The 25,099-nt window shown below is 34.7% G+C and overlaps 1 protein-coding gene across 15 annotated transcripts in view; it reads right to left on the bottom strand.

The window, feature by feature from the left end:
• Nucleotides 1–25,099, bottom strand: part of epb41l3a (erythrocyte membrane protein band 4.1-like 3a) — a 275,326-nt gene that overhangs the window by 16,491 nt on the left and 233,736 nt on the right. For 7 of the 15 annotated variants that reach the window (XM_051929140.1, XM_051929137.1, XM_051929142.1 and 4 more), the window contains 8 exons: nt 21,506–21,559; nt 15,410–15,445; nt 15,068–15,133; nt 13,798–13,989; nt 12,837–12,911; nt 3,396–4,076; nt 1,185–1,298; nt 491–568 (listed from right to left, as the gene is read on the bottom strand). In XM_051929140.1, coding sequence (XP_051785100.1) covers nt 491–568; nt 1,185–1,298; nt 3,396–4,076; nt 12,837–12,911; nt 13,798–13,989; nt 15,068–15,133; nt 15,410–15,445; nt 21,506–21,559 — 1,296 coding nt within the window. The remainder of the gene's footprint in view (nt 1–490; nt 569–1,184; nt 1,299–3,395; nt 4,077–12,836; nt 12,912–13,797; nt 13,990–15,067; nt 15,134–15,409; nt 15,446–21,505; nt 21,560–25,099) is intronic. The other 8 variants (XM_051929141.1, XM_051929143.1, XM_051929147.1 and 5 more) reach the window with 5 other exon arrangements.

Here is a 25,099-nt window from a genome sequence, read left to right as displayed (position 1 = left end):
TTATTGGCAATTTTGTTTTTCTTGATTACACCTTTCCACCATAAATAGTTTTTCATGAACTAAACATATATTGGCCATATTTAGAAATATAATTATTAAATGATATTTTGATTATTTTGTTATTATTTTCTGTATAAACAATTTTTAAACTGTACATATTTCACTGTTTAGCAATGATTGTGATCTTCTGAAGGGCTTGTTATGAATTTTAAAGTTATCATACTGTAGATATAAGTGCCTCATGGAGTAAGTCCTTGGACAATAAAGAATTAATGCAATTTTATTTGCACTTGTGCATTTTGAAACTGAAGCGTTCTTTTAGACTTCTAAAATTGTAATTAACATTAACAGAAGCTATACTGTTTTAACTAGTAAAATGAATTTCATGCTTCAAAAGAAATAAACTCAGCACTGTACAGTATATGATTAAATATGAAAAAGTTTAGGAAGAATTGCAACATTATTTCTTATGAAAAGTTTAAATATGAACCTTAATCACGGTGTGTTCTTCCTGATGAACCTCTTCTTTCAATGTTTGGAAAACACTATCCATCTTCACTTCTGAAGTCTACAAAAAAAGAAAATCCCAAATTCTCAGAACTATATAAATACTATTCTGGGGGAAGGCATCTTGCTAAGCAACTATCACAATAAATCACAGTACATTTCCTGTTGGTGTACTTGTTATAAAAATAACAATTTTAATAATCTGTGAAGCTAAAAGGAAAAATGACAGAATACCAGCATTTAAATACTTCTTGAGTTTGGTTTTGTTTGATGTAAACCCTACTAAAGAAATTACGGACAACGCTGCAACTTATTCTTCCTAAAGGAAAAGCAACAATCCCTCTACAATATTTTTTTTTAAATGCCCAAGTGGTGGTTATGCCCAAATGACCAAAACAAAGTACATTTGTGGGAACAGTGGTCCTCTAGAGAGAGAGATATATACATGTGAGTTAAAACTGTTTCAAGAAATGAATTTTGCATATTTCAGAAGGATTTTCCTGATCTATTTCTAGACTACATGTTCTGGATGATGCACTGAGAAAAAAACAAACTGACCATCAATAATAATCATGAATATTTAAAGATGAAAATGTGCTGTATATGCTGATTCCAATTTGGAGCAATTTATGTACAGCAGATTTAGCTTTTTCATTACTGTAAAGCAAAATGGTCACCTGAGCCAAACTATGCAAAGCTGAAGATGACCATTCCATTTTTCCAATTTGACCACTTGAGGAGTCTACTAATGTGAAGACTTTACCATCACTTTTGCCACTGGATTGTTTAATCTAAACAGACAAAGAAACACACAATCAACAAAGACAAGACGCACATAGACATAGGACGCAAAAAACAGGAATAAATGACAGAAAGACAGAATGCTATAGAAAGTTTGTAATACTATAAATGACTTGGGTCTTCAATTAGACAACAGTAGACTCTAATATTTGAAAGTTTACAGAAGTGTATACTAATACACAGTATAAACAAAACCCTTCACAACAGAATGGTAGGAAATGACAAACTTCAAATGTGAACATGTTTAATAAAATGTTAGAGCTTCTGTTGTCCAACCTCTCATATTAAATACATAAGCTTTACATGCATTAAAAGGAAATTGTACAATGCAAAGACAAATTTCCCCTTGGAGATTAATAAAGTGTACCAAATGCGAAAAAAAGCTGGTAGCCTGATGTCTGTGAAACGTCCACAATGCTAGTTAGATGCATGCAAATGGGATAAGGGATTAATAAGCAAAAATAATATTCATGGAATATCTCATAACTGAAATGCACAGATTTCTCTTTTCTCATCCAAGCTTTTTGAAAGAGGAAAACCAGTAATAGCTCCTTTCCATCCAAAAAGTATACATTCAGATTTGCAAAAAGAATGGTCAGAATGGTTTTTTTGGTTATTTATTCTCAGTGCAACAAAAATATTAATCCAAGTGCATATAATATTAGAGGGAAGTTTAATAAAGGTGTTTCCTGTTTAAGTTAATGTAGAAAGTTAGATTTAACTTTAATTTAAACATTAATTTAGGATACTACCTTTACAAATTATACTTTATGTAAACAATAGTATGAATGTCCAGAGTCTCTGACAGTTAAAAGATCTGACTATAGTATCTTAGTTGTCATAGTGTAACCGAAAAAAAATGTGACTCAGCTACAAACAGAATGCATTTCCTTATTCTGCAAGATGTCTGCTGAAAGGTAGAAGATATTTTATTGATACAGTGCAAATTGTATTCTAAGTATTTTGTCACCTTTTGGAATAATATCAATTTACAGCCTGCATTGTGATTTCTTATTTATGGCAGGTAATGAAAACTTACAACTTAACTAGGAGCCACATAAACAACAACATTTAAAGAGTATTAAACCTTATCATTGTCAATATGTGAATGACATGTAAACTTTGTTTTTTTTAAAGAAAGACCACACTTTTCTCAATGAAGTTTTAAAAGAATAAAATATCTAACCATCTATATATAATTAAATCCACTTAATCTAGTTCAGGAATATGGGTAACAAGAGCCTATTCTATCAGCACTGGGCACATGGCAGACCCCAGACACAGAGACAGTCCTCTACTTGCAAGACCCACACTTATTCACACAGGGCAATACAGAGTCACAGATTAACCAAACAGCCAAGTCTTCATAAAGAAAGTGCTCAGGCTGTGAAGAATGAAATAAAGTTTCAATAATTTTGTTTTTTCTGCAATGTGTAAACCTGGAAAGAACATATATATTTTGTCAGTAAATGGATGGAAAAGAGAGTATGGTATTTCACACGGTTTAGCAAACTATTTCAACTAATAAACAAATTATTTATTCGCTTGTAAATGATATATTCAAATATAAACGTATTGTTGAATTAAAAGGTTTTAATGCACAAAAACATTTATGAATGATACCCATGACATTTCACCAGCACAAAATGCAGACTGCAATACATATTTATTTCTAAAATTTAAATCAGTACTAAAGAAGCAATGTTCTGTTGCAAGTAGTTTATTGTTTCTGTGAAGAGAAACATACGGGATTCTCTTAAACAGAAACAGAAGCAAATAAGATGTCTGCATCTCACATATCTTGCAGGGCAAAGGAAGGGATACTGTTGGTGATCTTAGGAGGACACGTGCAATCTGACTCAGCCAATGAAATCCATTACTGAAAAGAGAGACTTATTATTATTGATCATTATGCAGAAGCAAAGCTGAAGGAAGGGATCAGAAGGACATGTCAAGCACAGCTTTTGTAAATTAAAATGCAGAAGTTGAGGTCCAAAAACTCATGCTGCAAAATTTTATATCAGGGTTAAAAAAATATACATATATATGTAACAGCACAACGAAACAGCTGCAAATTCAGAAGTTACCGCCACTCTGGAAGTAGGTGAAGATTCAGCTACAAAGTGAGCAGTCGCTATAGTAAAAGTTGGATCCTGAGAAAATTGTAACTCAGTCAAAGCCTTGTCACTATGCATTACATCATCTGTTTTCATGGGCTTTTCTTTTAGATGTCCAGTATCCTTTATAAATGCGTATCTGTCTGTCTCACGATGTTCACTAGGAAAATCTGTTACTTCAATTTTCTTCTGAATAATGGTCGAAGTAAAAGGAGACTCAGTTTTCTTAAAGGTGAGTGAAATACTTTTCTCTTCTTTTTTTTCAGCCTCTGGCTCTAATATTTCATACTCTGTTGAAACTGGAATAACTTTAATGGATGCTGAGGGGGGGTGCATCTTCCTCTGTAGATCTTGCGTAGTGTAGGTAACAGATTTGTCTCCATCTCGAGTACGGGTCGTCATCGTTACTACTTTTCCTGACATTGTATCATAGGACTTTCCCAAGGTATAGCTTTTTGATTTAAACTCTTCTTCCCTGAGCTTCATTTCATTTCTGAAGTCTTCTAAAGTTTTTAATTCACTGCTTCGGCTTTGTGCATTTCCATATACCGTATCAGTCACTGCTACTACTTTATAGGTAGCAACATCTTTTACTTCACCAGCTGTTACTTTAGCAGGCATTTTGTCTATTATTACCCAGCCGTCAGAATCCTATATTTAAAATATAAAAACTAAATTAGGCTTAAAGTATGGAAAAGTCCAAAGGACACCACAAGCTTAATGCATTTATAGTTATACACTTCTGCAAATGCTTCCATAGGATAAAATTATTTGTATTTTCTGTACACAAAATGTTTTACTTCATTTAGATTATACTACAAAACTGAACACTTTTATGTATAAATTTCAATAGATTATTAAAAAAATAATTTACAAATTATTTTACACTGCAACACAGAACATGTATCTCAAAAACAATAACAAGTGTAAAATAAAACAAATTAGGGCTGGGAATCGATAAAAAAAAAAAAAAAAATTAATCGCATGACTGTAAGGAATTAATTGCGATTAATCGCATCTAACATTAAAACATGCAATGATAAAATATATACATCATGAAGTAAATATACACTAAATCACTAAATGAATGTAGAATCAACACAAAAGAATTTTTAAATATTTATTGGCATAGTTTAAACTTAAAACAATGACCCGAAACCTGATTTGTTAAAAAAAAAAATACTTGATCAAGTACAACCAGAATCTGAATGCCTTCCTAAAAGGCAAGTTGAAAAGAAGGTAAAAGGAAAACAAGGCCAATGAATTAATTCTAAAATCGGTATGGCATATGAGACACAGACATGTCAAAGTAAAATTAAACAATCAAAACAACTGTAGACTTTGAATGCACTGCTTAAGGCTTGCAACTACCAAGTGCACTTGAATGAACCACAAGTAACTGTGAGATGCCACTGCCTTTACAGGGCTGAGGGCAGTTCCTTGTAGTGATGTGTTTTGTGGGGAACCACCCACAAAACACAAAGCAGATAACAACAGTATGAAGACAAATACATAAAATGTAATAGATACTGCAAATCACTGACAAAAGCAATAGTAAAATATACAAATAAATAAAAAATGTACAATAAAGACAAAAGACAAGAAGTTGAACCCTGAACCCTGGCTGAAATATAACACAGTGGGGGTGCACATGTGGGAAATATCAAATACAGGGTGGGGCAGAAATAACTCCCACATTTCGAAAAATCACTGTGGGGTCCCCAAAGCAGGTAGAGGGGTGCGGTCCATTCCGTTAGGTAGGGTACATAATAAAGTTTTCAGTCGTCACCTCTTGCCGTGGTCGGGTGAGCATCAAGGCTTTGTAGTGGAGGCTTTTTTCAAAAATGGCGAATCTGTAACTGTGACGCAGAGGGCGTTTCGCACGCGGTTCGGTTTATGTGCTAATGAAAGTGTTTCAGACCGGAAAACGATTTTGCTGTGGGTTCAAAGAGTAAGGGCAACAGGATCTGCACTGAAGAGAAAACCACCCGGACGTCCCAAAAATGTGAGAACACCTGAAAACATTGCTGCAGTGAGGGCTTCGATTGAGCTGTCTCCAACGCGTTCAGCATGGAAACATGCCTCAGCTCTTCGGATTTCTGAAAGAACTGTGAGGCGAATTTTGCATACTGACCTTTACTGTGACATTTTGTGACTTTTTTCTGTGGGGGTACCTCAAGGCCGAGGTTTTCAAACATCGTCCTCGATCCTTGGACCAACTAAAGGAGGCCATTCAAGAAGAAATTGAAAGAATTTCACCCGACATGCTAGTGAGAGTGATGGAAAACTTCCAAGAACGGCTCCAAATGTGTATCAGCCGTTAAGGCCACCATTTGGACGATATAATTTTTAAAATTTAAAGTAAAAAAACGTTTTTATATCTACATTTGGGAAATAAAAAGTTTTTGGTGATACCTCGTACCATTTTTTTTCAATCCCCCTTTGAAATGTGGGAGTTATTTCTGCCCCACCCTGTATACTCACTGCAGATGAATATCTATGCTGTGATGAGAATGACTTGGTGGTTGAGAACCTAGTTTGGTGTATAAAACAATGTTTTATATCTGCATTGTTCCTAATTTTTTACCAAAAAATGCTTTCAAAGAACACTGTTACATCACCCATGTTTGCTGTTCCTTAAATAAAACTATGTACACTTACCGGCCACTTTATTACGTACACCTGTTCAACTGCTTGTTAACAGAAATAGCTTACCAACCAATCACATGACAGCAACTCAATGCGTTTAGGCATATAGACATTGTCAAGACAATTTGCTGAAGTTCAAACCGAGCATCGGAATGGGGAAGAATGTGGTATGGTTTTGGGGTACCAGACAGGCTGGTCTGAGTATTTCAGAAACTGTTGATCTACTAGGATTTTCATACACAACCAATCCTAGGGTTTACAGAGAAAGGTTGAGTAAAAATGTCTTGTTGATGCCAGAGGAGAATGGCTAGATTGGTTTGAGCTGATAGAAAGGCAACATTAACTCAAATAACCACTCATTATAACCATGGTATGATGAAGAGCATCTCTGAACACACAGCACATTAAACCTTGAAGCAGATGGGCTACAGCAGTAGCAGACCACACAGGGTGCCACTCCTGTCAGTTATGAACAAGCAACTGAGGCTAAAATTCACACAGGCTCATCAAATTTAGACAATAGAAAATTGAAAAAAACATTGCCTGGTCTGATGAGTCACATCATGTCACAAAGCTCAAATCATCTCAAACTGGTTTCTTGAACATGACAATGAGTTCACTGTACTCAAATGGCCTCCACAGTCACCACATCTCAATCCAATAGAGCACCATTAGGATGTGGTGGAATGGGAGATTCTTAACTGTATGATGATATCATGTCAATATGGACCAAAATCCCTCAGGAATGTTTCCTGCACATTGCTGAATCTATGCCACGAAAAACTGTGGCAGTTCAGAAGGCAAAAGATTGTCCAACCAGGTATTAGCAAGGTGTACCTAATAAAGTGGCCAATGAATTTATTTGGTAATAGATATGTGTAAAGAAGATAATAAATCCATCCCAGATGAAATATGGTGCAATAAAATGACAGTCATGAGCAGAGGCGTAGCTAGGGTTTTCAGCTCCCGGGGACAACTGAAGATTTCGCGCCCCCTCCTGTGCATTTAAGAATGGAAAACATTTCATTCTAAAATTTTGTAACATCAATTTGGCGCCCCCTGGATGCTGCGCCCGGGGACAGATGTCCCCCTTGCCCCCCCCCTCAGCTAGGCCACTGGTCATGAGCCAACTTATGATTCTATTTGGGACCGGTCATTTGGCCGTATATTTCAAATTGGCTGTATGTCAGTCACAAAATGTTAAGGTCAATGCATACTGAAGCTCTGTTTGTCTCGTATGGGTAGCTGGTAGGTACACTTTAACCGCTAGTAAGGAACAGCAGAAGCCGATCTTCAAATCTCAGTGTTTGTATACTGCATTAGTGTAAGGCAATGTTTCTCAACCACTGGATTGTGACCCAGGTTGCCACCCAAGGAGTTGTGGGTTGCGATGGGTTGCCTAAGACAAATTTTTGCAACCACCGGGTTGTGACTTCTATTGCCAATGTTTGTTTATGAGCAGTTTACCTCAGCGATCAACAGCAATGCGGGATATATAGTCAAACGAAGGATAGCCGGTGAACATGACAACACAGTCATAAGTGCCCAAGGCTCACTGATGCACGTGAAAAACGAAGACTACTCCTTCTGGTTTGGTCCCACAGAAGAACTACTGTAGCATAAATTGCTACAGACCAATTCTGGACATGAGAGAAAGGTGTCAGAACACACAGTACATTGCAGCTTGCTGCATATGGGGCTGTGTAGCCAAAACTGGGTAGAGTGCACACGTTGACACCTGTCCACAACTGAAAGTGCCTACAATGGGCATGCGAGCATCAGAACTGGAGTTTTCTTTTAGATCATGTGGATGGCCTGGTGTGTGTGCATTGTACATCGTTCACCTGGGTATGAGATAGCAGAATGATGCATTAAGTGAAGAAAGCAAGCTGGTAAAAGACAGCATGATTCTCTGGGAAATATTCTGCTGGAAAACAATGGGTCCTGGCATTCATATGAATGTTACTTTGACACATACCAGCTATCTAAAGATTGCTGCAGACCATGTACACCCCTTAGGGCAATGAAATTCCCTGATGGTAGTGGTCTCTTTCAGCAGGATAATGTGCCCTACCACCCTGTAGAAATTGCTCAGGAATAGTTTGGGGAACATGACAAAGAGTTCAAGGTGTTAACTTGGCCTCCATTTTCCCTAGATCTCAATTAGATCAAGCACTTGTGGGATGTGCTAAAAAAACAAGTCAGATCCATGGAGACCCCACCTCGCAACTTACAAGATGTAAAGGATCTGCTGGTAATGTCTTGGTGCTACATACCACGGGACACCTTCAGTGGTGATGGGTCAAAGCAGTTTTGGCAGCATGAGGTGACTTGTACAGTATTAGGCAGGTGGTTTTATTGTTGCACCTAATTGTTGTAATATTACTACATATACATTACATAATATTACTAAAGTTACAATATTGTAATGACCATACAGGATAATCACCTATAGATTCAGTACGGTTTAGTACAGTTGCTAAGGACACCACAATTACTGTACATTTTGAAAAGTAAAAAAAAAATGACAAATTAAACAAAACATCAGTTTCATTAGTTGTTTCTTTGTAACTGCTATAACCTGAAAAATCTAGAGAGGACAGGTAGCGTTTTCTCACTCTTCACTAAGTTAACCCAGTGTTATAATGGGACTTTGCTTTAATGACACAGAAAATAAAGCCTAATAATTTTCCATTACAAGCATTTTTTTTGCTATAACATTGTTTTCTGATGAAACATAAGTAACTGCATAAATATATGTACATGTTGAGCTCTATTGGTTCATATGTTTTTGACAATTTTCATTCATTTCCTATGTATACATTAGAACCACTTAAACCGCTGCAAATGTTTCATTTTTGTAAAGAAGCTATAAATATTCTTTACCCTTTTTGATAGACTCATATTTTAATACAACGAAGACAAGCCTTGGCTTGAGAATTTATCACACAAAGGGGACTGTAGAAGAAGGAAATATGCCTGAAGGAAGAAACAAAGCCAAATGCATGCAGTAATTGTTGTGGTGTTCACATTGTTATATACTGTTTAATTCAATTTTAGAGAAAATGCAAGTGTGCTGAAGGGAAAATACTAAGTACTAAGTTTGTATTATATTCATTTGGACATTGCCAGACTCATCTTTTCCTATTATAGGATCATAGGGAGCTGAAGTCCATTCTGGCAGCTATGACAGGAAACAAACCTAGGTGCACTGTAAGTCAAAAATAAACAAGTATACATCCACTAATTTTAGATTACTAGGGAGAGGAAGCCCATCCTTCTAGCATCTACCACAAGGCAGAAACCTGCCTTAAATGGGGTGTTAATCAAACTTCAAATTATTGTTTGTAATTTATGGTAGAAGTAAAGAATTAAACTTTTTATTTCTGGTAATGACTGAATGTTTCATCATGTTTTACTTCAATATTGTAGAATACAGGTATCACCTGAATTAGGAACACATGCATTACCAAAATTCATTTATACAAATAAAGTCTTTTAACATGCTTTTTATCTTGCAAACCACAATTATCATGAATTTTGATGACTCCGAGAACAGAATCTGTATCAATTTTCAAACACACACTGGCACCTGATCATCTTCAAAATGATTCCAAACATATGTCATTACTGTATGGATCATGGTTGGATGTTGATGATGCCCAATCACAGCCTAAGTCATTCTCACAGCTGAAGCTGCCTTCACGTGCTATGCTTAAGCCAGCTTGAAGCATCTCTTGCAATGTCTCCAGTATCAAGGTTGAAAAAATATCATGAAAATGTTGGAAAAGCCCAGGAAAGACTGAAAGACCACTTCTTTAATTGTGAAACTTGAAGTAATAAAGTTTAGGTAAACACCCTAAATAAATAGTACTTAATGAAGGGGAAAATTTCTTATTAACATTTGCTTTGATGACTAATGTTCTAACAAAACTAATTATCAAATATTTTGGTGTAACCTAAGCAAAAATGGGGGTCTTTTTTGGCCAGGGAACACTTACATTTTTTCCCATTTAAATTAATAGTAAGTATGTATTCACATTACAAAAACTCACTTTATGAAAGAGTTTTCAGGAACGTTTTAAGGAAGCTTTTGCAAAGGTGAAGGCATCTATAATAGCATTTCAGTGTTCCATCTTTTTTATTTCAGATGAGATTAAGTATTGGGACAACTTCCTGCCAGGTATTTGTAGCTACACTGATTGTGCATATATGAAAGAGTGATGAATGTGTTAGGGCTCAATTTAGATTTAGCTCTTCCTTTTGGTGTATGTCTTTGGAATCTATTGGCCAAAATCAACATAAACACAACTGAAGTGGGCTAGAAGGATGCAAAAAGAAGCCACTCTTGTAAAGATTAATAGTCACCATTATACAAGCAAGTGAAGAAAAGCAACTATAATTGACCATGGAAAGAATATTAAGAGCTATAAGAAAAATATATTTAACTGCAATCACTACCATTTTGCACAGTTCAGGGGTGAAGGAATTATGATCTATTGTTTAATGAAAACTTTCACAACAGTATTATAAAGCCACTTTCACAAGATAAAAAACTTAGGTTATGATCATTTAAAAAGTGAAGAGATACATCAGAGTTCTTTGTATAGTTGAGACAGATATAAATATCTACCTAAATTATGTTTATGTGACAATCAGGAGAAATGAATAAATGGCATAACTTGGACTGCTGATGGTTTAATACAATGAAAATGGGGAAGTAGTTTTATTGCTGCAGTGTTCCTGACACCCGTGGAACAGAATCATGTTAGTGATGAGACAACTAATGATTAGAGCATCTTTTTGGAATTATAAAGAAAAATCTCATCTGCATATATAAAAAGAAAAATAATGCCTGCAGACACATTATCTTGACTCATTATATAGCATGATAATATTCCAAAAGGCACTGCAAATGCAATGAGGAAAGCAATACCAAGCTGATAACCTAGGTCCAGGTGTTAGTTTATTATAAGCAAACCTATTCAAAGTAAGTTCCAATTAATTCAATTTATTTTATATGTAGCACTTTTTATCGAGTGCTGTAGCAAGCTTACATTTAAGTGATCAACATTTATGTACTTAGAAAATATGTAGGAAACCACTGTGGTAATAGTTTATCCTTGTTTTCTGCTGTTTTTATAGTATTACTTCAACTAAAATTAAAATATGAAAAGCAAAACCAAAAGTAACTTTAATTATAAATGTCCTAGTATATAACCTTAGAAATATAGATTTAAAAAATACAACATTCAGTACTTTAGTTCCATATTCATCTCTTGATCTCAGATCTTCACTGTCCCTACACTTAAGAAGGATACTGTTTGTATTAACAATAGCATTGCATTATTAATGCAAGCAGTGCCTCAAAGGTTTTAAATATGAAATACTTGGATTTCATTTGTATTTTGGACAATGAAATACTACATGTCTGCATTAAATCACAATATCACATTCCCCTTCTTTTCTTGTAAGCTGCTGCATAGCTGCTAAATGTTAATGTGCATTACTTGCTTACTCATAAATTCTTCTGAATTTTTGCACATTACTACATTTATACTAAATACTAAGTTTTTAGATTAAAATGGAATGGCTGAACTTGTAAACTATGACTTAATACTTGATTTTCCCTGGCTTAAGATGAAAAATGTTTAAAGTGAATGTGGTTTGATGTGTTATTTTTGTTTATATACAATTCAGTGTAAATAAATATTAATGAAATTTCTCATTGCTTATATTTATTAATGCTTGCTTTTAAAGTTATATAACTATATACAGTAGTACATAATCTGTAATGTCTGTTTAACTACTTTAAGCCTGCAACTAATGACTATGTAGACATTGTGCATTCTGTGGAATGCAAATAGTATTCTACATAGTATGTTGAAAAGCTTATTTAAAAATAACTGTAAATGTTTACTTGTGTTGGTATACAACAGAACTCTGCTATTTGTGGATTAAATTATTCATGACTGACCACTTTATGGTTGAGAGGTATGGAATGACACCTGTATGAGCCAATAAGTGAGTCACTGCCACGCTGCATCATGTTCTCCTTGACAGTGTCACTGTTTAACAATTCCTGGTGCAGCACTGACTACGTATCTTTCAGTGTTAATAAATTATTATTAAATGGGAGTTTAAGTTTATTTTTGATGTACATATTGAAGATTTGAGGAGAAAGAGCATTTGTTTTACATTCTGGTAATAATCATCTTCAAATCTGAATCAGAAAAAATATATGTAATTAAAGAAATGCCTAATAGTTACTATTATCACTTAAACCAGAGAAACTCATCTTAAAAAAAATCATTCCCACATACAAGAAAAAAACTATAAATCATCTTTGGAAACTATAAATCATTTTTGGAACCATATTACTTTTTAACCAAAATAAGTTAACTTTCCATATAATGTACAAAAACTACACATATTCAGCAAACTCTTTACTCAGTACTGAACGTCTCCATAAAGAATACTACATGTATCGGAAGTGAAGAACTTATAAAAACAAATAGTAAGGCAAAGTAAGGTAAAAAATGCACAGAAAATCTTGGAATTTCAAATGCAAAAGAACTGTAAATTAATGCCAAGGTTCACAAAACCATTACCAGAAATACTGGAACCTTAATATTACTTCAAATAATCTTTAGAACTAAAAGAAAGTAAGATAATTATCCTATTTTAAGCCTGAAACAACTAATACTGAATTTAAGGAAGGAAACAATAATGATATACTTAAATAGAACCACTTCAACCTACCTCAGATTTTATATCTATTGATTTATATTTCACTTCAGTCACTCCTGGTTCACCTTTTTCAGTCGTTTCTTTGGTCTGTAAACCGAACAATAAAAGTTTAAAATAAGGAACAAGCAAAAGGTGTAACTTAACAGAACAACTAAGATCATTTTCAGTTAATTCAAATAAAAGTAAAAACACTAATACATTTATTTAGAGAAATTCAGTTTATTAAGACATATATTCTTAATTCAATGCTGTTACCAAAAATGCTACCTGTTTATTACTTATGCTAATATAACAATTAGGGTGGTATGGTGGCGCCATGGCAGTGATGCTGCCTTGCAAAAAAGAGTTCAGGATTTGCATCCTATGTGCAGCCAGCATGGAGTATGCACGTTCTCCCCACGTTTGTGTGAGTTTATTCCAGGTGCTTCACTTTTCTTTCACAATCAAAAGAAAAGCAGGTTAGGTGTAAGTGTATGTGCTAGCAATGGACTAGCACCATGTTCAGATGTTGTTACTAACTTAGGCCAAGTAGTTGCTAGGATATGCTCCAGCTGCCCTGAAACTCAGACCTGGATAAGAGGGTTAAGAAAATGGATGGATGAATGGATGTAACAATCAATTCTTTTTAAATAAGTCATTTGTTTGATCCTAGTCAGTGTCATAAAACAGCTGGAGCCAGTACCCAATTAACTGCATATGCGAGCAACAGCTAAAATCCCCAGCACTGGGGGCAATACCTGAAGAATATTATGGGGATACTCACCAAAATAAAAAGATGCTGTGTGCTAACACATTACGCTTGAATTATAAGACAAGATTCCTTTATGTAAATTGTTGAAAACAATGCAAATCTTGTGTATGTAAAATGATGAGACTTTCCTCTAATAGTATTAACTTTACCCAGTCTTCACATGAAACTACCTCATAACCACCTGCTTTCTGTCAAAAAAAAAAAAAAATGCCCACAACTTACATCTTCAGGCACAAGGGGCTCTATCATTGGTGCATCCTCCAGTCTAGGGATAGTCCGGATAGGAGAAGTAGACAGCCTTTTCTCCCACTCTGTGGGTCCAGAAGCTTCCATGGTTGTTTCTAAAAATGTACGTTTCAACTCACTAATATTAGTCTGGTGCTTGATTAGCTCCTCTTGGGCGTCATCTGTAGCCTACAAATACCATAAATATAGTCAAAAAAGGAGAAATATGTTAACAAGTCATTTTCACTGATATACAAAAGATCATCCAGACATTTTACAAAGAATTTATAAACTGTTAAGTGAATGGCAGCATAGGCAATCTGAACAACTGTATTTATGTATTTCATATTCATTAACCTTTGAAGAATTAAAGAAAAAAACAGTACAAATTTCTGAATATAATAAGTTCAAAGCAATAACACAGTTAACATTAAAAGGTGAAGAAAAAAGCTGTTTTTTAAGTCTTTCTTAAATATGTTGCATGTAAATTACATCTTTCAATAACTTAAAAAGAAAAGTGCACTTTGCAAAGATTTGATAAATATCCTCCATTCATTTTTATGCATTCTACAGCAGAGGCACTGCATTAGTATTTCAGTACTGAGCAAACCATGGGTGAAAAGCTACAGGTGGTGGTAATAATGGGCATGTGTACCATACAAAGAAACAAACACTGGTGGACGTCACTCATACACTGGACATGAATAAAAAATGCCTTCTGAAAAAAGAAGGTGCAATCAGAATTTTCTTTTCGGAGTGTCTCTGAAAATAAAAGCTGACCATGTGTTCCTGAACCTACCTGCCAATAAGTAAAAAAGAGGTAAAAATGAGTAATTCCTCCCAGTTTGCATATATTTTGTGACCCACAGACTACTGACTGATCACTAATCTTCAGACATTTATAGTGTTTTCTGTCAGAAAGTACCTTTACAAAAAAAATAGGAAAGGGACCTTTATAATTTAACCATTATACACAGGGCAGGAGCCTATGTCAGATGGGATTCAAAGTCAAAGTCAAATATTTTGCTTGTTTGAAAAGCTGTAAAACATTAATTTTCAATTTTTTTACTTTAAACATAAAAAAGAAGACAAGACATATGTGTATATCCTTAGTGTAAAGGTTTGCAACCTGTGTGGTATTAATTTTAGTTAGTAGCAAAGTGAACTACTAGTCTCTTTTACTAAAGCACTTCATGCGACACATGTCAAACGTTGCGAATCCTAAGAAAGCTCCATGCACTTCCTCTTTTTTAAAGGGTATACCAACCTCTAACATCAGATTACTATGTTTGATAAACACATTTTCCCCTTTTATTCGTTTTATAAAACTATTCTGGAAAAAAAAGAAAGAATTAACAACCTGAAGCCAAATATTTGATCTAATGTGGATAGAATAAACAAATTTTGTTACACACATATAAATTGCAAAAGTTTAATTATGTATTCAGAATATAACTAAACCACAAAAAACATAACCATGAACTTGAATAAATCCATAAAACCATAAACTCGACTAAATTATTATTATCAATGAAGGATTTTGCTTATTTTGCTATTTTTGCATAAAACAAGAAATCTTTACAATGAAAATCAAAACATTTGCTATTACCTGTTGCTTGATTTCAGATTCTTCTTCTTGGTCTGACTGCAAGTTCAAGGAAAAAAAGTAATTAGCATTAGATTACAACAACATTTTTGTTATTCCCCATTTCAAGGCAGTACACCAAAGTCTGAGTCACCTAATTAAAAATACATCTTACTAAATTAATTAAGATGACCATATGACCATGTTAATTTTTACTGCATTTCATGTTTTGAGGTGCCTTTAAATAAGTTTAAAATTAATTAAAATTAAATACAAATATGCAAATTCCATTTTCAAAAGGTAAATATAAAACATTTTTTGTTGAAAATCTTCTTGTTGATTTTGATATTAATAAAATTTAAATATTTAAAGTCTTTTGTTCACTGTCTGATCCTGAACAAAGTCTGGCACATAGAATAATTTCTGCAAGTCACATCCATAGCAGGTGACAACAGAACACCAAACAGTAACAAAATAATCATAAACCATACAGGTATATATTAAATTTTGCATTAATCTGAATTATGACAAGATAACACTTAGCAAATAGTTAAAATGTTGACCAGATTCCACCAAACGTGGAAACATATTTCTGTTGTAAATATACATTACTATATATTTTCAATGTAACATATAACTTTTTTCTATGCTTTATGATTTATTTAAAGGCTATTTTACATGCCTTAGAAAATCTGAACCTGACTATTGCTAATGAATTCATGTTCTGTACTGCCTAAGGCATAGTATATTACCCATGGACATCAGTTTAATTCCCACCAGTTGCTTACTGCATGATTCTGAGCAAGTCACTTAACCTGATTGTGCTCTAACTCAAAAAATTACTGTATAAAACTGTAACATATTCTGATGTTGTAAGTTGCATTGGATCAGTAATAGTAACAATAATAGTAATAATAAGTTTTCTTCAGTTATTGCAATCATACCATATTCAAAATTTTTCCAGGTAGTCTTATGCAAAAGTTTGGACACCCTTGCTTACAATAAATAATTTATTGATTTTTCTAAGTGAAAAGTGCAAATGTAAAAGCATAGTTATTATTTATTTGCAGAATTTAACAAATCAGAAAAATAAACATAAAATGTGATGTGTGAAAAAGTTTTCCCACTCTATAAGACAGAACTTAATATTATCCCCTTTGGCAGAAATCATAGCCTGCAAACACTTCTTATAGCTAAGTACCAGTCTTTCAATTCTTCTATTCTTGCTTTAGGATTGTTTTCCCACTATTCTTTACTTGCTTCTAGTTTTAGTAAAGATTAGATGAAATTGAAACTGTTAACTACAAGGGCAAGCTGAAATTAATAAGTTTCTACTATGACACTGGTATAACAGTATACTGACCTACACAGCAGAAGATATAAGGACAGTAGTCAAAAAGAGAGGGCTTAAAAATGACAAGGTTAGGGTAGAAGGAAAAATTTACTAAGGAATACATAAGTATCAGAGTATTTTAGTGTTAAAAAAATGTATACAGTAGAGAAACACTGAAATGATGAAGATGGAAGTGTAGGCTGAAACTGTGAGATTTATTAAACCACTGTTATACTTAACTCATTCACTGATATTTTTCGTTTTTAGTTACTATCATTATACAAAACATCTTTCTTAACATTCTTATGGTAAAAATAATATTAAAATTACATCAGTGTAAAATATGCTGTACTACATTTACTTCACACAGGTTTGTCCTGTACTGCACTTGAGCCTATAACATCACACTTCATGGGTGGTCTATCATAAAGCAGGATAAAAAGCAATTCTACAAAATACCACATACATTTAATTATTCTTTAATTCAACTCAATTTAATTTATTTTTATAAAGAGTGCTATTCTGAGATCAGGATCAGGCAGCTTACAGAAGTTTACAACTGTAATTTAATAGTAGAAATAACTAACATGCATACTTAATGTACTCTACATGAACACACAAATTCAGTTTAACACAAAAAAACAATCAGTCTGAATAAGTGGGTTTGTGAAAGGAAAAAATAAAATAAGATAATATAAGTCAATTAACATTATAATTGAGGCAAAATAAACCTTTGTGGGGTCCATTGTCAATTTCAACTGACCAAGTCACAGGCAAAAGCACAGCCTATCCATCCAAGGTATTCTATAATATATAAACTGTAGAAACCATCTGGCTAGGGTTGTCCCAAATGCTGCAGGACTCCATATTGCAGGAGACAGTATCAGTGGCAATATTCAGTAATGTTACAAAGTATTTTATCATTAAAAGCAAAAGAAATCATTAAAATTATATCTTTCTTTTAATACAAGAGGCAGAGAATCTTAAAAGGGAAAGCTGCAAAACTGCTTAAATGTAGCAGGGTCATAATACAATGAACAGGTAAATGAAAGGCAAACAAAACAAAGCAGCAAATCAAACTTGAAAGCAGTAAGGTGGGAAGTTGTCAAACCTAACCTAAAGCAAAAAGAAACTGCACTAAAAAGGTTTGTTTTGTTTTTTATTTTAGAACTAAGCACAGACAATCTATGAGCACAATGTTCACTCTTTTAAAACATGGACATGACCATATCCCATTATGTCACACGAATGCACATAGGACAAAACCCATAATGACAAGTAAGAGTCATGGCAACTAATCCCACATTAAAAACAAATAACTAAAGAAACAATGAAATTAATAAGTAAGAATAAAAAGAATGTAATGATATTTTTACTGAATCATGTAAGATATTACAGCAATAGTAAGTATAATAAAATTTTTGCTTTTTCTAAAATGAATGCAAATGATTTCAGGCCTTATGGATTTCATTTATTAAACTTTTCATAACATTAGTAAAAAAATACTTGTTATTTTATAATTTACAATATTGCTTGTGTCCTTTTATGGTGATTCTTATAGCTAAAAAATAAAAATGATATATAGTGTTGACCGTTTACTAGTGAATAACAACTACAAAAAGTATGACTATTGCTTTTGCTTTTTTTTTTGTTCTTTTTTATTTAGAGTCCCAACAACTACAAACAATCTAGTCAAGCAATGGCTATGGCAATTAAGGTAATTATTTAGGCTTTTCTTGAACTATTTCTACACCCTCATTATCTGACATGTAAACCTAGGAGCCACAGTCTAACAAAATGCCATACATTTAACACTTGGTAAGTATTTGGCCTTTTTGCAATACTCACACATAAAATTTTAGAAATCCATTTATTTACATCTCCTTAGGTATGTATGTATTAAACTAAATGTCTGGGCCTCCTGTAAAATGTATGTATAGCCAATTTGAATAAGATGAAGATTAGCTCAGATGGTAATTTATCTTTCACAAAGTCTTCCCTTTATTTATGCCAAGCTCAGACATGTATTGAACCACAGCCTGACCTTACATTGCCTGAACATGGTATCCCATGCAATATCACATTCAACCAATGTGCTTACCAACACATAGTGTCCTAATGACCAATAATTCCAAAACTGTACTGATTATGATGTCACCAAACACATAGATAAAATATTTCTAAACAAAATAAAAATTCTTTCCAAAATCCTAAAATCTGTGATACCTAGCTGTTGGTGCTTATATAACATCATGTTTCTTATGAAATTCTTCTACATGTTGAACAGATCAGCTGTATAAAACTCTCCTAATAATGTTATGCTTACTCCTCTCATGGAAATGAAACCATACCCAAATGACTCTCTTTTCCCTGGGCACTAATATTGTGACAAAGCTGTTGCACCTTGCAATAAGCTTTTATATCTGTTATATTACATATACTGATTCTAACAATACCCAACCCCTTTAGTCTGCAGTAATGAAAGTTGTTTAGTCAGGTAAATGTAAAAGTATGGCTTTTTTTTAACTTTGTAATATACTGTATATAACAATAAGTATAAATACACAAAAGTACAGAATATTCTGTCCTTTCTTGTGGATGACTAGACTTTAGCTTGTTAAATGTAAGTTGCTTTTGATATGTGAAGTTTTTTGTGCCTATCAAGTTAAAGCCTATAGAAAAAGATTATACTGTATGGATAAAGGTAATGTGGATCTCAAATGCAAGAGGCTGTACATTGGCTTAGCTTATAAAGGACTGGCAGCTGCCTACCTATCTGAATTAAAGAAACAAATACTGTAGACTTAACTGCCGCGTAATCTTTAATTGTTCCAACTAGAGGTCTGCATTCCTGCAGAAATACCATGGGACTAAAATTCAACAGTACTGAGCATGCGGGCAAGTAGACTTTATTCCTGTAGCCATAAGCTGGCTGTCAGAGAACAGATAAACCTACAAGAAAATTATTGAATATTAAATAATCTATTTATATTAATTATTTTATTATTAGAATTTATCATCAGTGTTATAATTAGTAGTGTTTCACAGTAAAAGCACAAACAACTGGGAAAAAAAGAAAAAACAAAGAGGGTGTGTTGGTGATACGGTAGTGTCTAGTGTTGTTGTTTTTTTTCCAAATGAAACATTGCAGGCATTGTAATGCATACATACGACAGCCACACAATTGTGATTACTGGCTCTAGTACTTTTTTCCCCTTTCCTTAATGAGAACAGGTTTAGAACCATGTTCCACTGTGCTGGAATTGCCTTACATCTTACCTGGTATGTGTGTCAATAGTGCATATTCTTAATGCTCGACAGGCATTTGCATCTATTTGGGTGATTTAAGTTTTGTTTTTCAAAGAAGAGGCCAAGATGAGTAATATAATCGAAACTTGACACATGCCTTCGTATACAATGGGTCTTTATTAATTTTTCAAATCAAACAATTCAAAAAACTAAAAGTCATTATATTTAACTAGTTAGTGCAGTTTTAAATACTTGCAGGGTTGCTATTTCTTATAAAACATTTTATTTTAATAACCAGGGGGTTTACCCCAGCTCGCTTCACTCGCCAACACCCCCGGCCTGTGCTATGCGCCAGCCACTTTGCGTCTCTGCTGCTCTTGTTGTGAAAAGGGGGGCTGAACACACCCCAAGGAGATGCGTTCGCTCCTCCGAAACCCCCTCTTAAATGGTGATACAATGGGAAACAAATACAATTTTGGTTTACCTCCTCTTTGCTCTATCAGCTACTGGTTTGCTGCTGCTGCCCTGCCGTGTGATCGGCATCTCGCCACACATCTCGAACATTTAAAAGCCTGTACAGCAGCTGTCTTTGTCTTTTATTTCTGGCCCTGAGCGTGGTTAAATCTCTTGGCACAAAGCCTCGTCTCGCTGGACGTGAGGTCTTGATATTTTTTAGTTTATAATTTAAAAACGGAATAAGAATCTGAAAATCTAACAACATCACATTAAAGTTCAATAAAACATATATTTAAAGTGTGACAAAAACCATGACATAAAAATGTCACATAAAACTGTTGCACTTTTAGGCTTAGGATTTTATATATATAGAGTAGATATTGTTTCTTCTATAGCAAAACAGACTTTTTAACATCTGAAGTAGAAATGAAGACCACTACATGCATCATACCTTAGAAAAAGTACTAGTTTGTTTTAAAAATGATTAGTATTAAATAGAACTTTTTTTTTGTTTAGCATCCATACATGTACTGAGCTCATTAATTGGTAGTCTGGATTTTGTTTTTTTCATAAGTAATGTAATTATCTGAGGCACTCTGCTTTAGTTTATTGTAAAGTACAAGGCCTAGTACACAATTTACAAAAAAACAGTGACAAATACCTAAATGTCCTTGGGTAAAAATCTTCAAGATACGTCCAGTAGCAAATTTATGCTAAGCTGTAAATGTATTAAAACTGACACAAAAAAAAAAAAAAAACTGATTGAGAGTGAAATACCCCTATCATGTTGAACAATTAATTATGCTCTAAATATTCATATATTGTATGCCTTCATTTTCTTAACACATAAGAACTGTACAGATTAAAAAAGTTAAAATACCAAGGGTTCATTTTGCTCTTCTCTGAAAATCAAAATACATGGGAGCATACTAAAAGCAAAGCAAAGGTCATTACATTTTGCAAAGGTATTTTCAGATCATACCCAAAATTTGTATTCTAGTGGAAAGCTTGTATTACTACCCCATGCACGACCTGCTACTAGATTTTTTTATACCGCCCCCATTTCAGGCCACAGTACAAACCTCAGTGGCAGTTGTTTCACCATCTGCTGCAGTGTCTGTCTGTTCACTGTCAGTCTAGATAGTAAGACATGTACCCAGGTTCCAAATTGAAAGCAGGAATGAAAAGAACCATACGGTTATTAATTCATTAAACTAACTACAACATTTTCACATTGGCATTTATCAGTTTCATTATGGGACAATGAATATGCAAACATCTAAAAATAGTTAAAGCAGAAAAAAAATTAAACAAACACAAACTAAACACAAATAAAATGCAAGCTCATTTTCACAACTGGAACAGACTCAGAGGAAGTTCTAACCTCAAGGCATACACAAATTTAAAAATCATTCACACTTTACTTAAAAAAAGTAATCTGATAACCAAAGTAAAACAATTTATATACTGGACTTTGTATGGAAAGCCAGGTGTCCAAGGTTAATGTTTTAATCTCCTCTCCAAATCATGCATAAAAACCCTTAAAAGGATGGCAAATTCAAATGAATGGTCCAATCCCAGTTTTAAATAAAAAAAAGAGGGAGGAAACAAAATGAATATTTACTGGATGTATATTAAGCTACTGACAAAGTCACCTGACTTTCAGGTCCTCATCCTTTCATTCATTAACAACACTGCAATGAAAAAAATTAGGGCAGCAATTTTTCTGCATTAGAGTATAATTTAAAATTCTCATTCTAAAAATACTGAGGTATTTTACATAAGCCACTTTTTTTTGATAATTAGTCAATGCATTATTTTCAATGCAAGTTATTTTTATCATGCAATTCTGGTAAGTATATTTACCTCCAGTTAAAACAAAAGAAATCATGACACTGAAAATCATGGTCTGTCAAAGTTTTGGTGAATAATACACTTTTACTATGATATTGTACTGACACACTATGATATTGTACTGACACAAATATAGCGTAGTACTCCACATTTGTTGACAAAAATCTTTTTTAGGCGCATCATTTCCTTAGTTTTTCCTTGTTGTTCTTATCTACAAACACCTTCACGTAATTCAGTGTATTCAAGTTGAAGGTTTGTAGCAGCAGCTTAATGACTATAATAGGAATAAATTCTGAGGACTCAATTTTGTCATCACTGTTACTTTTAAATGTTGCCATTTTAAATTTAGAAGTGTTAAGATCTTACAGCATACAAAGTCAACAAGGTCAATAAAGAGGTACAGTTTTGTCATTTGAAAAATATAAAATATATAGTGTGACATATTCCTCTACACCATTGCCATTTGGCCATATTTAGGTTTAAGAAACTAATGACAGTATGAGTATGTCACATGTACAATAAAAAGGTAATTTTTTGTATTTTTAAGATACTATGTGAAGCATTGCTATGTGCTATGTGTTTTGGAGGTGAAAAGAGTGTCAGACAGAGTAATGATTATGAAGCTGGAAATTGGAGGTATGATGATGAATGCTGTTAGTGCAAATGCCCCGCAAGTTGAGTGTACAATGGATGAAAAAGAAGATTTTTAGAGTGAGTTGGATGAAGTGATGAACGGTGTACCCAAGGGACAGAAAGTGGTGATTGGAGCGGATTTCAATGGACATGTTGGTGAAGGGAACAGAGGAGACGAGGAGATGATGGGTAGGTATGGTGTCAAGGAGAGGAATGAAGAAGGTCAGAGGATAGTGGATTTTGCCAAATGGATGGACATGGCTGTGGTGAATATGTATCTTAAGAAGAGGGAGGAACATAGGGTTAAGTACAAGAGTGGAGGAACATACACACAGGTAGATTAGATCCTATGCAGAAGAGTCAATCTGAAGGAGACTGAAGACTGCAAAGTGGTGGCAGGGGAAAGTGTAGTTAAACAGCATTGGATGGTGGTCTGTAGGATGACGTTGGAGATCAAGAAGAGGAAGAGAGTGAGGGCAGAGCCAAGGATCAAATGGTGGAAGTTGAAAAAGGAAGACAGCAAGGTTGAGTTTAGGGAGGAGGTGAGACAGGCACTGGGTGGTAGTGAAGAATTACCAGACAGTTGGGAAACTACAGCAGATGTAATAAGGGTGGCAGTAAGAAGGATGCTTGGTGTGACATCTGGACAGAGGAAGGAGGAAAAGGAAACCTGGTGGTGGAATGGAGAAGTACAGGAGAGTATACAGAGGAAGAGGATGGCAAAGAAGAAGTGGGACAGTCAGAGAGATGCAGAAAGTAGACAAGAGTACAAGGAGATAAGGCGCAAGGTGAAGAGAGAAGTGGCGAAGGCTAAAGAAAAGGCGCATGATGAGTTGTATGAGAGGTTGGACACTAAAGAGGGAGAAAAGAACCAGCACCGATTGGCTAGACAGAGGGACCGAGCTGGGAAAGATGTGCAGCAGGTTAGGGTAATAAAGGATAAAGATGGAAATGTACTCACAAGCGAGGAGAGTGTGTTGAGCAGATCAAAAGAGTACTTTGAGAGGCTGATGAACGAAGAGAACAAGACAGAGAAGAGGTTGGATGATGTGGAGATAGTGAATCAGGAAGTGCAATGGATTAGCAAGGAGGAAGTAAGGACAGCTATGAAGAGGATGAAGAATGGAAAAGCTGTTGGTCCAGATGACATACCTGTGGAAGCATGGAGGTGTTTAGGAGAGATGGCAGCGGAGTTTTTAACCAGATTGTTGAATGGAGTCTTGGAAAGTGAGAGAATGCCTGAGGAGTGGAGAAGAAGTGTACAGGTGCTGATATTTAAGAATAAGGGGGATGTGCAACACTGTAGTAACTACAGGGGGATAAAATTGATGATCCACAGCATGAAATTATGGGAAAGAGTAGTGGAAGCTAGGTTAAGAAGTGAGGTGATGATTAGTGAGCAGTAGTATGATTTCATGCCAAGACACCACAGATGCGATGTTTGCTCTGAGGGTGTTGATGGAGAAGTATAGAGAAGGCCAGAAGGATTTGCATTGCGTCTTTGTGGACCTGGAGAAAGCATATGACAGGGTGCCTCGAGAGGAGTTGTGGTATTGTATGAGGAAGTCGGGAGTGGCAGAGAAGTATGTAAGAGTTGTACAGGATATGTACTAGGGAAGTGTTACTGTGGTGAGGTCTATGGTAGGCGTGACAGATGCATTCAAAGTGGAGGTGGGATTACATCAGGCATCGGCTCTGAGACCTTTCTTATTTGCAATGGTGATGGACAAGTTGACAGAAGAGATTAGACAGGAGTCCCCGTGGACTATGATGTTTGCTGATGACATTGTGATCTGTAGCGATGGTAGGAAGCAGGTTGAGGAGACCCTGGAGAGGTGGAGATATGCTCTAGAGAGGAGAGGAATGAAGGTCAGTAGGAACAAAACAGAATATATATGTTTAAATGAGAGGGAGGTCAGTGTAATGGTGAGGATGCAAGGAGTAGCGTTGGCGAAGGTGGATGAGTTTAAATACTTGGGATCAACAGTACAGAGTAATGGGGATTGTGGAAGAGAGGTGAAAAAGAGAGTGCAGGCAGGGTTGAATGGGTGGAGAAGAGTGTCAAGAGTGATTTGTGACAGACAGATATCAGCAAGAGTGAAAGGGAAGGTCTACTGGACGGTATCAAGACCAGTTATGTTATATGGTTTGGAGACAGTGGCACTGACCAGAAAGCAGGAGACAGAGCT

This window comes from Erpetoichthys calabaricus, chromosome 6, assembly GCF_900747795.2.
Source record: "Erpetoichthys calabaricus chromosome 6, fErpCal1.3, whole genome shotgun sequence".
In the NCBI taxonomy this organism is placed as follows: domain Eukaryota; kingdom Metazoa; phylum Chordata; class Cladistia; order Polypteriformes; family Polypteridae; genus Erpetoichthys; species Erpetoichthys calabaricus.
The sequence above is the reverse complement of the archived record's forward strand: the minus strand, read 5'-3'. Positions and strand labels throughout refer to the sequence as shown.